Source organism: Saccostrea cucullata, unplaced genomic scaffold (genome assembly GCF_032062105.1).
Source record: "Saccostrea cucullata isolate Sc308-1 unplaced genomic scaffold, CSIRO_AGI_Scuc_v1 ctg1513, whole genome shotgun sequence".
Lineage (NCBI taxonomy): Eukaryota > Metazoa > Mollusca > Bivalvia > Ostreida > Ostreidae > Saccostrea > Saccostrea cuccullata.
The window spans coordinates 51,560-64,873 of NW_026921540.1; the positions used below are offsets into that span (position 1 = coordinate 51,560).

The 13,314-nt window shown below is 33.2% G+C and overlaps 1 protein-coding gene across 2 annotated transcripts in view; it reads right to left on the reverse strand.

Moving 5' to 3' along the window:
* Positions 1-1,095: 1,095 nt before the first annotated feature.
* The window catches only part of LOC134260252 (uncharacterized), a 117,652-nt gene continuing 105,433 nt past the window's right edge, over positions 1,096-13,314 (reverse strand). For both annotated transcript variants that reach the window (XM_062742824.1, XM_062742823.1), the window contains 12 exons: positions 12,924-13,173; positions 12,409-12,549; positions 11,893-11,939; positions 10,441-11,133; positions 9,779-10,200; positions 8,302-8,734; positions 6,615-6,825; positions 6,110-6,194; positions 5,432-5,669; positions 3,642-3,894; positions 2,860-3,009; positions 1,096-1,507 (listed from right to left, as the gene is read on the reverse strand). In XM_062742824.1, coding sequence (XP_062598808.1) covers positions 1,372-1,507; positions 2,860-3,009; positions 3,642-3,894; positions 5,432-5,669; positions 6,110-6,194; positions 6,615-6,825; positions 8,302-8,734; positions 9,779-10,200; positions 10,441-11,133; positions 11,893-11,939; positions 12,409-12,549; positions 12,924-13,173 — 3,059 coding nt within the window. In that variant the 3' untranslated portion in view covers positions 1,096-1,371. The remainder of the gene's footprint in view (positions 1,508-2,859; positions 3,010-3,641; positions 3,895-5,431; positions 5,670-6,109; positions 6,195-6,614; positions 6,826-8,301; positions 8,735-9,778; positions 10,201-10,440; positions 11,134-11,892; positions 11,940-12,408; positions 12,550-12,923; positions 13,174-13,314) is intronic.

Genomic DNA, 13,314 nt, shown 5'->3' on the forward strand with positions numbered 1-13,314 from the left:
TCCATGTGCAAGACAGATATTGAAATAGAGTAGATCGTAAAAGTTTTTTTAAAAATATGAATAGCTTTATTCAAAACTATGTTCCAAAGTAGAGTAGCTTCTGAACCACGAATCATGGATCGGACTAAACTTGTTGATTTAATTAAAAGAAACATTTACAAATAGACACGTAAAGAAAATATGGCCTCAGTAAAATGTAAGACTTTAATTAATAACAACTCTAACTCTCTTTCACCAATGAATCAAGTACAAAAATACAGATATTTTTCGTAAAAAAAAAAACACACACATAAAACTTGAAAATGTTTAAATCATGCTTATAAAGCAAACAGCTGAAAGATAATATTTATGGTTGTGAAAAATCTGTATAACAGGAGCAGCAACTATACCACGTACATTGTAGCACAATATTTCTTTGATCGTTGAAAAGAAGTACAATTTATAGATTCATTCTGCGTAAATAAGAATATACAGGAAAATACAAAATATTGATTATATAATATGTTTGAACACATGTAAAGTAGAAAACATATAAAATTGATGTAAAATAAACTCTTGAATCATTAAATGATTTTTAAGTTGTTGAGCAACATTTTTACAAAGGTAAATTCAATCTTTCGATCACAGAATTCAAATTTATAGTCGAAGCAAAGTAACCTCGCTGGGCGGAGTGTGTCTTTAACTTCAGGGTTCTTAATACAAACAAACATTTTATGCATGAATTGTTATATTTTTTTAACTGATTTTGAATGAGAAATGGCAATTAATGAAATCCCAAAAACCAAAAAGTACATTTACATTTAAATTGATAACATTTTGTATCCTTTCATAAGGCTAAAAATGTGTGAAAAATTTTGTATGGAATTATATAGAAAGCAAAACATGGTCTCATGTCTAAGCACCAAGAAAAACCAACAATTTCCTAATGTTTTTGGAATTTTTTTATTTATTTCATTTCAAATTAACATCAGTCAAAAAAAATAATTATTGAATCAATGCATAATTTTTTTGTTTGTGTTAAGTACCCTTAAAAATAACTTTATATGGAAATATCATTATGAAAAAAATTCACTTCCCCCACTCATCTGGTTTTAATACTTATCAGTGAGAAATATTGTCCAATCTGAAAAAAATTGTGTTAATTATCCCTTTATAAAGGTTCATTTATAGTTATAGTCCATACTTAAGAAGTAATTATTTACCTCATTCACCGTGTACTTTCATACACAGAGCAATCAAAATAATAAAGTGCATTCCAAATCATTTACATTAAAAAGATGACATGGGATTAGTAATTTTTGTTGTGTTAGATTGTATTATATTCATTCAAAAACTAAAATAAAACTATTTCAAATATATTTTCTCATTATGTCAGCTAAAGTATAAAGTAACAATAAATATTATTAGTAGAGTAGATTGGATAGATGGGACTTTCTTCGTTGAAACAGATGTTATAACTGGTGTTCTGAATGACACGATTCTACTGTACCGATTTCCGTTCATCGACCTGTAAAAGAAAAACAAAAACAAATCTTTAAAAAATATTGTTTGGTTGTTTCTCCCGAATAAAAATGGCCCGACTCACAATTTTTTTTTATTCCAGGACATCTTTTTTTATCTTGATTCCTTTCATCCCGTCAACAAATATGCTGAAATTTTCTGGAGAAATATTTTCCCACCTACCTAACGACCAAGTAATTTTACCCTCAGTCGGGAGAAGACAAGCAAACGTTCTTTTGTATATGGTCTTATTAATATTATAGTAAAACAAATTTATAACAAAGTGCAAGGAATGGACCACTTTGCTTCATTATGTAAGCGTTCTTCACTTTATCGTAAAATAAACAATCTATTTTAAAGCCAAGGAGAGTGAAAATCACTTTGCCCAATGCTGCGATACACGAATAAAAGTGTTTACTGCGAGCATTTTTAATCTGTATTATTTTTTTTCATATTGAGCTGTTTCTTTTTTGTCTCACTTTTGTGTACTAATGACGTATATTTAAACGGATTGTGCAGTGAAAACTATCTAATCCGACACCAGTGTACTCCATCACACTGTAAATTCCGACCTAAATTTTCTTTCCCAGCTTACTTAAGTTAATGTTATTTCACACTTTTCAAGCTGGAACACTGTCTATTCAGACACAAAATTGCTTTCCCAGTTCATGTCTGATTTAGACAGGTTTCTCTGTACCATTGTTTTGGAGATTGTTGGTCCTATATCTTTTTGTAACAGCATTGCGTAGTGGATTGTGTTTTGTAAACCAGGTCCTGATACATTATTTTCTTTTTCCTAGGGGGTGGGGTGGGGGGTGACAAGATTTTTCTTATTTGATTATCAAAAATGCAAAGTCTCGTTATATGTATAAACATTAAGATAATTTAATGTTCGTTTATCCTCTATTCTAAATTTCCATCGAATGTAGTGATACTTTTGTTAAGCTATTGGCCCCTTGCATTTCTCTTCCAGAGAGCAAAAGTTCTGAAGCTTCCGCAAAGTATGTTGAATTTCGCGCATTTAAATAAAAAAAATGATTGATTTTACAAAGCAGTCAGATTTTAAATTATTATTTTAGTAGAAGCCTATAGAACCTTATCGCGTATCACTACCTCACCACGCATGGCCGTAGAGACCCTGGGAATTTTTTGCCAATGTATAGTATAATGGGTAATGAAGAAATCGAAACTACTTGGAGTTGTGCCCTGTGAAATATACCTGGTGACTTTTTTTTCGTTTGTAGGTAATTATTGCTTGAAATTTTAATGCAACCCTGAAAAAGTTAGGTCACCTTTTCTACTAAAATGGCTACATTTGGCCTAAATTAAAAAAAGGAATCAATGATGGCAATTGCTTACCTTGTTCTTAAATATACGTCCTTTCCATTAGGCATGCCTGCTACCTCTTTACCAACAGGTATCTCATTCCACGTCCGTTTGTTATCAGTACTATACTGAACCGTTAGACCGGGAAGGTTTGTATTTACATTTAGCTTTCCATTAATTAAACTAAAAGTAAAAGAGAAAGATCAATTTTTATTTTCCTTAACAACTGTTAAAGAAAAGACGTTTCATGGATATTCCAATATTATATTATATATATACATTATAAATGAAAAATTCTTCGAAAAACATTTCATAAACACAGGATTCCTGCCGCATTTTAATATTTTTCAGGTAAACCTTTGAACCAACTGTTTTTTTTTTTTTGTGTTGTTTTGTTTTTTTTTTTTTTTTTTGGGGGGGGGGGGGGGGATAACACATTTATATACATCAAAACATCTTAAGTCAAACTTTGTTTCTTCTTCAAAAAATATTTAGCCTTAATTTCGATATAAATTTAAATTCCAACTTCACTGGTTTCTGAGTTATCTATGAAAGAGCCAAAATATTTAACTAACAGCCTACAGAGCAGTTGCTCTTGTAGAATTATCAATTATCATGTTTCTATGACATATGTTGGAATATTAACAAGCAATGTTCAAGCTAAAATTAAGTCCATTTAACATTATAAAAAATAAGCAGGGTAAAAACCGACCTCTTTAACATCAGAGGTGGGATAATGTGCAATGAATTGGTAAGTATCCCCTGCTTAACCATAAAGAAAAAAGTAATGAAAGATTAAGAACTTCAAAATGTACCTTCCTCCAGGAACAGATACTCGGTAATTGATTCCAATTTTTTCTAGGCGGGCCAATTCTTTATTTCTTAATGCCTTGGCAAACGAAGTCCAATCCTCATTTGTCCTTTTGATCCGCTCCTCTTTATTTTCAATATCTTCCCATGTGGATTTGTACCACGCTCTCTCAGCTAGGGCTATAAGGCGGGGAAATACCATTTCTTGTAGTTCATCAGCCGTCCGAATTGTCTCTGTCCACACATGGCCTTGAATACCTACGTAACAATCAAATTACATGTACAAGGAGAAATGCTTGGCAAACGGTGTTCTTGGTTGTTGTTAATATAAATTCGTTTATTTCTTTATGGTTGTCATATTGATTTTCATAAGATTATAAAAGGCCGGTATGAAATTGTTTAAGAACAAGACCGACTTTGAATATAAGTGAACAAAGGATGTATTCGCTTTAACAAAAGAATTGACCTATAGGAGAGAACAATTTCCCGGAAAAAGTGACATTTAAAAATCAATTTTTATTTGTTGTTTTCTACCGTATATATGTCTAATTTTTTTTAATTTGTATTTGATACCTAAAATTTATTATTTACAACTTTACAATAAACCTCCAAAGTTGATCGAAACACCATTTTGTCCTTTAAAGCGTTGATTTTTGCATGAATTTTGGCCTTGAAGTCCATCAGGACAGGCCTGCCCCTAAATAAAATTGTGATATTTTGAAAGGTTAGGATGTAAGGAGTAATTTAAGATAAGATTTTTTTAGGGGCACCCCTGCCCTGGGGTCGAAATTCACAAAAAACCTACAAAAAATAAGGAAACCAGATTTTCAAAATCTTCTCTAAATTTATGCCCTTCATTATGGTAGTCAGACTAGCTCAGTTGATATATGCGCTGACTTTTACACCTTGGATACTCTCTAAAGTCGGGGGTTCGAATCCACCTGGTACAACACTTATACAGTTTTAAATTTCGCCTTTTCAAAGACTATTTTAATTTTTATTTTTTTACAGACTTGTGTATTTTTCCTTCAATTATATATCCCTTATGCATGCCCATTCTTGATATAAGAAACACTACAGAGATATCAAATCGTAACAATCCAATGTACAGTTGTCAGTCAGGTGGAACGAACCTCATTTAAGCACAGAACAAGAATAACTCACTATGTGTTACTCAATACGGATATTCTTGGCAGTATTGAGCTGCGATGAATTTCAATTATGTATATATATATTCCTTAAAATTTAATCACATTGATTTTGGCTACATATTTCAGTAAATGCACTCACTTAGATTTCATTTAGGCCTTTATAATTTGCACACATTAAAGACAAGTTTTCATCTTATCCACGGATAAATATAGCCTAGACATTAAGAATAGAATTTCAGAGACAGTAGACATTATCTTTATGCACAATGAGAAGTAAAGACAAATATCAGTTATTACATTTGGAGATAACAAACTCAGAAAATCAATAAAAAGGGTTCCTCCTATCTCTACTCACTGAAATAAAAATTTAGGAAAAACAAATTGTTATATTATTCAAATGTCATTAATCAGAACGGAAATCGACAAGCTTTTTGTAGAGAATAAAACCAAGCCCGGTCCTATAGGTCAGATCCCTATTTATAATGAAGAGATCCTTTCGGAACAAAAAAAATAAGTATTTGATTGAATAATACTTTACATAAATTAATAGATATTCTACCAAAATTTAAAAATTTATCAAAAAATATCCATTTCAACCAGAGAAAGAGATATGATAGCTTACATATAGCAGAAAAAAAACTAACCAATGATATTTTCTGGTTTTTCAAGCTGTAGACAGGTGCCATTGTTTGTACATATTTGATCGGTAGTGAGAGGTTTTCCGTTACCAGCTTTATCGGCATTATAATATATGTTGCTGGGGACAAAGCCAAAGGTTTTCCGAGTGTCGGTAAATCTCGTGGCCCAGTAAAAGCCTCTTTCCTCGGGATCGGGCTCGTATGGATGGTCAAAATAAAGGTGGGTTGCGTGCCCGAGCACAACCTAAAAATATCAAATATATAAGGGCATGCTACATGTATCTATGAAAAGTCAAACTGAACAACATATATAAATCCGAAAATTGTGTGTTTTTGTTGAATCCAGGTTGATAAATTTGTGATATTATAGAATTACTTATTTTTGGGCAATTATTTATGCATTTTTTAGTAGATAGCTGTAAGTTGTTTTAATTCCACGGTGTTAAAATTTCACGATTTCTCAAAAGAAAAATCGAGTTTGTTTTAATGTCACGCTGCGAAAAATTAATTCAAAGATCGTTAATAAGTATGAAGGCGTTTTAAAAACTAATGTGAGCTTTCACGATTAGTTTAATTTCGCGGAAAACTGATAGATCGCGATCATAGTGAAATTAAGACCATCAGGAATATGGTAAACCTAGTATTTTGATAAGATATACATGTACATGCCCATTGTATAAATACCTTATATCCAGCATTAGCCAGTTTATAAGCTTTATCCCCCTGTCCCCACTCCCAGACGTTCTCCCAATTATAAGCTGTTATATCTCTGAAATAAGAATAGAACAAAACAGTTCAGTAAACCAAATCTTCCCTTGTTATACTTTCTTATTTTAAATGATACGTAGCTGTATCTCTTGAAAAAACTGAAATGGAGTAAAAATAAATTTCAATGAGATGACAAATATAAAAATTTTCTGATAAACCCCTGTACTTGTAAAACAATTAAAATATCTAAACATAGGAAAAATGGTCAAGCTGAATAAAAATCGAATCTTTGATCCGCTCACAAAGATCGCTACACAGGGACCACATCCTTGTGTAGCGATCTATATGAGCGGATCAAAGAATTTGATCTAAATAAGACTGGAAAAAAGGTTAATTTTACATCAAGTTCGATGGCAAATCAACATTGGTTTAAGAAACTCTTGAATCCTCAGCACTTGAAGCGTTGTATCTGAGGTCTCACCTTTTACTTGGGAATTCGGATAAATCATATGGTTTGAGCCCCTCCTTCAAACCATCTCCCCAGGCCGCCACGTTAAGGCCCTCTCGGTCAGTTAGCTCATCCAGGAGATGAGCAAAATATTTCTTTAGTTCCCCTAGGTCCTTAAATCCTGAATCATTCATAAATCTCCGACATTCTGGCGAATCTTTCCAGGCCCCGGCTAGTTCGTCACCTACGGCAATATTACAAATCATACACTTGTAGTATCGATTAATGAAGAAATGCAGACTAGATACAGTAAAACGTCGTTATTTCGATCCCGACTGGAGAGAGAGAAAAAAAAACTTCGAAATATTTAATGTATTCAGGGTACACTACTAAGGAAAAAATCGATTCGGACTTCCAAATGACGTCATATATGGCATTCAAGAGATCAGTGTTCAAATACCATAGTTTAATTGTATATTTCCTCTTAGTCGCATATTATGTTGAAATTAATGACTGCATAAAAGAGCAGTGTTCAATCAAATTACCACGCAGGTAGGTTAAGGTTACAACCAAATATTCTACTTGCCTATATGTTATGACGTCATAGTAAGCTATATGACGTGATGTTTAGAGATAATAATTTCTTAAAATTGATATCTAAGATTGATTTGAGGTCGTATAAATGAATCAAAATATGCAGAGGCATAATATAAACGGAATTTTGTCGTTCCTGGGCCTCTTTAGTTATCACAGGGGTTACATACCAAATCCGTGACGTCATAACTGTTGATCATGCAGTAGCAGAGTGAAAGTGAAATGTAACGAGAATTGATGTAAACAAACACAAGAAATCGGAGTTTAAAAGCATTTAGAATGAATATCCTGTGTGATTCTTGTGGGAATAAAGCTTATGAATAAGGTATGGTAAAATAATTTTGCAATTTCTTCATAAAATTATAGCAGGGAGGGTGTTTACTTGCCGATCAGCCTTTCCTCTGTCGTTCGTAACAAAAAAAAAATGCAAAAGTTCACCACTACGCGGCACACCTTGAAACTTAATTTTTGTTTCCATCTAAAGTTCTTATTCTTTTGCTTTTGGAAAGTACTGCTAGAATCGTATGGTTTACGGGAATTGATGCTTTTTTTCAAGGTTATGAACAAAATGTAAAATTTTGGGAAGGTTTCGTCAGAAATTGTTGAATAATTATTTCTATAATAGTACAGTACGATTCTAGCAGCACTTTTCATGGTACAGAGATGTTTTTACATAACTATTATTACAAATTGAAACTAATTATCCCCGGGGTAGTGTTAAACTTTTCACTTTTTCATTAAGGCATATTTTCTAATTATAGACGTCACGTGGTGACGTCGTGGTGTAGTGCCTCCTGTAGTATATGTCTCATTGAAGTCTATAGAATGCATAATTATAGCAAAAGTTTTATCCTTGACTTTTCCGATTTATTAGTGTTACATAATTATAAAAAAGTGTTAATTCGCCAAATTCTGATCTATGTGCTGCTTTAACATACCCGCGCATTGACTATGGGCAACACCCAAAATATTTTGTTTCTTTACCTTAAACTTATATCGTTTGGTTTGTTAAAATTATGAAGGATTAATTTCAAATAAAACATGTACTACAAGATTTCTTCCAGATGTCCAGTGTCTAAATATGTGTCTTGTTCGTATGAGGAATATATTTATGAATAAATATTACCTCCAAAATGATACATCTTCAACGGTTGAATGTCTTGGTGTAAAGTTTTTAATGCTCGAATAATGTAAGTAATGAATGCAGTCGTTGAATTCATGCAAAGGTTAATGGCATTATCTGTGAACATCTGCACGGAGAGGTATTGAGATGTGTCAGCGAAATCCGTCATAAGGTATTCCTTTGCTGCAGTCTCGTTTCCAAATTTCATGTACTTCCGGAACCGTGCCTCCATCGCTTTGACTCCCGCACGACAGTGTCCTGGCATATCGATTTCCGGAATGACTTCAATATGGCGGTCGTTGGCAAAACGTAATATTTCTTTGTAGTCATCCACAGTGTAAAATCCAGAACCGAGTCCGTCTTTTGCTGACCCGGATCCTAACTGAGGAAGTATGCATTCGTCTTCTGACAAATCATGACATCTTTTGGAACCTATCTGTAATCAATTTCATTGAATTAAATACTCACAGTCAAACATCTGCATTCCGAACTCAGATATTCAAAATTCCCTTTAAAAACAGACTAAGCCATAACCCTTACTGGATATTATTAGATACACAGTCAGTTAGTGACCTAATACGGATTCATACAGGGTATGAAATGGAAATCCGTATTGGGCGAGGCGAATCCGAGTCCCAATACGGATTTCCATTTCACACCCTGTATGAATCCGTATTAGGTCACTAACTGACTGTGTAACGAATTTATCCCGCTGAAGACCTTTTTCAATATAAAAAAAAATATCTGTGCATATATTATGAAAATATTAGTTTTAATCCAATAGCAATCAACATAAAATATCGTTACGGTAACAAGAAATTTAACTAAACTACCTACGTTAACCGTTAACAACGCTTCGAACGGAATCGCGTGCCCGATTTTCATATTACGCCTCGACGGAGACGTAATATGGAAACGGAGACGTAATACGGAAAATTTCAGGTCGTCATGTGATTAGCTTTTATCCAATCAGTAATCGACAAATTTGTCTGAAGCGGGATAAAAGTAAATACGGGTGTCCAAAAATTCAAGAAAATGCTCTTCACTTTACATTGTCATAATAAAAAGAACTAAATTGACTTTGGGCATCTTCGAACAGACAGTGTTAAACCAGGTCTTTTTGTTCTGTACTGTATACGTGTATGTGTTGGTTCAAAGTCATAAAAACCCTTTTTCGTGTAAATGTAAATACAACCCGCAAACGTTTGCGGATTAAGAAGCTCATCCTTATGTTGCAAGTTCGAATCCCTATGTCGGAGTCCTTCAGACGAGACACTATAAACCGAAGTCCCGTGTCGAAAAAATTCCTCACCGCTCAATGGTCGTAGGTGCCGAGTATAAGACAAAATTTGCAGCTCTGAAGTACCAAGTGGTGGCGTCTCCGTGTGAGTGAAAAATTCTCGGGAGGGACGTTGAAACAACATAACAAAATGCCAAACCACATAAAAAAAAACTAGACATTGAATTAAAAAAAAAATACCTCAGTAAGTTCAGGGAGACCAGGGATCTCAAGTCTCCACCCTTCGTCCTCAGTCAAATGAAAGTGAAACTTGTTTAACTTATAAATAGCCATGGCGTCAAGGATTTTTAGGATCTCCTGTTTTGAATGAAAATTTCGTCCCACATCGACATGCATTCCTCTGTATTGAAAACGAGGCTGATCATTGATGACGCAGACCGGAAGTATAGTTCCTCCATTAGCTAAGCTTCGCAGTGATTGGTAGGCATAGAATAGCCCTGTTGTAGTTCTTACGGAAATAGTGATAACTGAATCGTCTATAATTATCCAATATGCTTCATCATGTGTTTCATTGTTGTCGAGCAAATTTAAATTGTCTACTGTTTCTACTTCTATGTACTTAGACGAGGGTTTCGTATTTTCAATTCTGATATTCAAGAGATCTGAAAAAGAAAACATGGGATGAAGTAATTGATGCGTTGATATATGTGAGCATCTAGGATTTATTTTCATTTTAAAGAAAAGAAAAATAATTCAAAAGGCAACATTGAATTATCTGATAAATTGTAGTTCTATATACTTATAATAAGATCTAATTTCGTAGATAGTAAATGGTTCAAAGCTTCCATATTTATATTTTTATTGGAAATAATTCATGTTGAAGTAAAGTTTAAACAACTTACGAGAAATTAACTTGATTTCTTTACTATACTTTGTAGAATTAAGTATAACCCATGATGAATCAACGTTCACTGAACTATCTTCTAGAATAATATTTGCTGGAGTTGGTATAATATGTTTCGCAGGCATTCCAGAGACTGTCATAGCTTCATTCATGTCGTATCTCTCTTCTGGCGTGTATGGATGATAGGTATCCTCTGGATATCGACGATACTGCGCAGGTCTATCAAAAGGTCCAACATAGGTCAAAGCCTCGTTTTGAGTTGCCTTAATATCCTTTCCCTGCATGCCCTCAGCGGTGACGTACCAGTTCGGCATACAATCCGTTCTGGCTGATTGCCAATACTTGGCGATGATTGTACACGCTAAGCTGTTTTTGGATTTCAATGAAAACTGGCGCCCGACTGGAGTGAGTTTAAATAAACTACCCCCGACATGATAAAGTCTCATATTACAATCCTCCAGTAAGTAGCCATGTTGGTAAGGAAAATCATTTGGTTGTATGAGACGTATTGAAAAGAAGTATATTTCCCAGTTTCCCAGGGAAAGATCCCGAGTTCCCATGTTCTTCATTGTTATTTTGGCGGTAAAATTTTGCCAGTCATTGACAAGATTACTGATGACGTCATATCGAATATCCAAGTTACCAGCAATGTAGTCTACGAGATGTTGGTCAGATATTGGAAGAGGTTCCACTACAAAAACGTAGGTTACATTTTTAGTAAATGTTTTGGGAGGGGTTCCCTTCTGTCACTGAATTTGGTTTGATATTAATGAATTTTTCAATATTGACTGATAATTTCGAGATAAATTTAAGGACAGATGATACAAAAAAATTTTTTCTTTGGAAGATACTTTATATCATGTCACAAGTTTAGAAAAGTGGATAATTCTTTGAATTTTTTCTCCAAAGAACCGAAAAAATGAAATAGACATGGAAAATATTAGTCATATTTCAATGAAAAAATAAATATAGACTAATCAAACTCAATAAAAGTTTACAGATGAAAATCAATTTTAGAATATGTTAATTTGGTGCTAAAAAGTGTAATAATTTTTAAAAAATGAGGAAAAACAAAATGACAAAAAATCAGCAATATCATATAAGCTAATTTTTTACAATTTTGCTTGTTCTTATAAAATTCACCTTGCTTGGTATACTTTTCTATAGCTTGGTATACTAAAGTTTATATTACACCTTTAGCACATATTTACAAACTGTAACATATTCTAAATTTTTTTTTCATCTGTAAACCTTTACTGAGTGTGTTTTCTCAGTATTTGTAATTTTATTGAAATATTACTAATATTTTCCAAGTCTATTTCATTTTCCAGTTCTTTTGAGAAAAATTCTAGGAAATATCCACTTTTCTAAACTTGTGGCATGATACTAAGTCTCCTCCAAAGAAAAAAATTGTTTGTATCATCTGTCCTTAAAAATAAACGATTCCTACCTGGATAGAAAGTGACTTCCCTGCTAAACCTTGTTTTATCCTTTGTACTAAACGATGTTGAAAAAGTATAAAATTTGTTATCGGTATTGGATTTTGATAACACAAAATCACTTTAGAAAATTATAGTTAGAACATGTTGTGCAAAGTCAAATTATAAAAAATCGTTAAATGATAGAAATCAAAAAAGAACTTACGAATATAGAGCATATATATAAGAATACATTTTCAAATGAATTGAAAATAGACTCTCAAAATGTAGATTTATAAGGATGTCTCTGAGCCAATCACTGTACTGTAAATTCCTTATTTTTCACGAGTACTTACTATATCGTACTAGCCCCTTAACGTCAAATAGCGTGAATTTTATTTCGCTAATGAAAGGTTGGTCGACAGAATTTACATAGATTTCAACACCATAAAAATAAAAGCGAATAATATTATTTAGCAAGAGATGCTTCTCGCAAAATAACGCGGAAATTAATTCCTCGCGTATAATTAGCTAGGAATCTACAGTACCTTGTTCTCATTAAAAGGGGGCTATTGTCCTTAATAAACCATTCAGTCGGGACGTCAGTCCAGGAAGTACCATTATCTTTGCTATACTGCACCACGTGACCTGGGAACTCTGTACTCACTTTGAGAAATCCCTTTTCTACTCTATGAAAAACAAAAAAAAATAATTTTAGAAGAAATCCTTCTTATAATTTCTAAGAGGTGACAGTGAAGATCATTTTAGACATCTTAACATAGGTTTCTCTTATCATTTAATTATAGATCTATAACTTGGCAATATTAACTTTCATTAAGCATAAACTGACATGAAAGAAAATTGATATTGATAATGCAGTAATACATTAAGTAAGTCTTTCTCTTGCAACACCTTAGAAACCGTAAAAAAAACCTTTCTTAATTTAATGTGCAATAATACTGATAAGAACAGTTAAAAGTTTAAGAAATTTTGAACAAAAACTTCATTTGAACGTTTGATTGACTCAAGTGAGCTGAAAACTATAAAAATATGACGCCATTACATGGCACCAGGCGGCGCTATTCTATAACGGATGCCGAGCTTCTCAAGTCTGTCTAATTCCCTGTGACCAATTGTGTTTGCAAATTCCTCCCAATCCTCTGCTGCTACAATATCTTTTTCTGGGTTATCTAAATCTTCCCATGATGCTTTGTGCCAAGCACGCTCAGCCAATGAGAGAAGTCTAGGAAATATCATGTAGTTGAAAACTTCCGGAGTCATGAATGTTTCACCCCAAGACTGGCCCTGTAGACCTTTGAAAATTTTACGTGTTTAATGGTTAAACCAATGTGACAAAAATTGTGAATGATTGTCTAAACTTTAGCAATAGAATGATCAAATTCATGAGAAAATAGATATCAAGCTCAGGAGTCCACGAAAAGAAAACAATATGG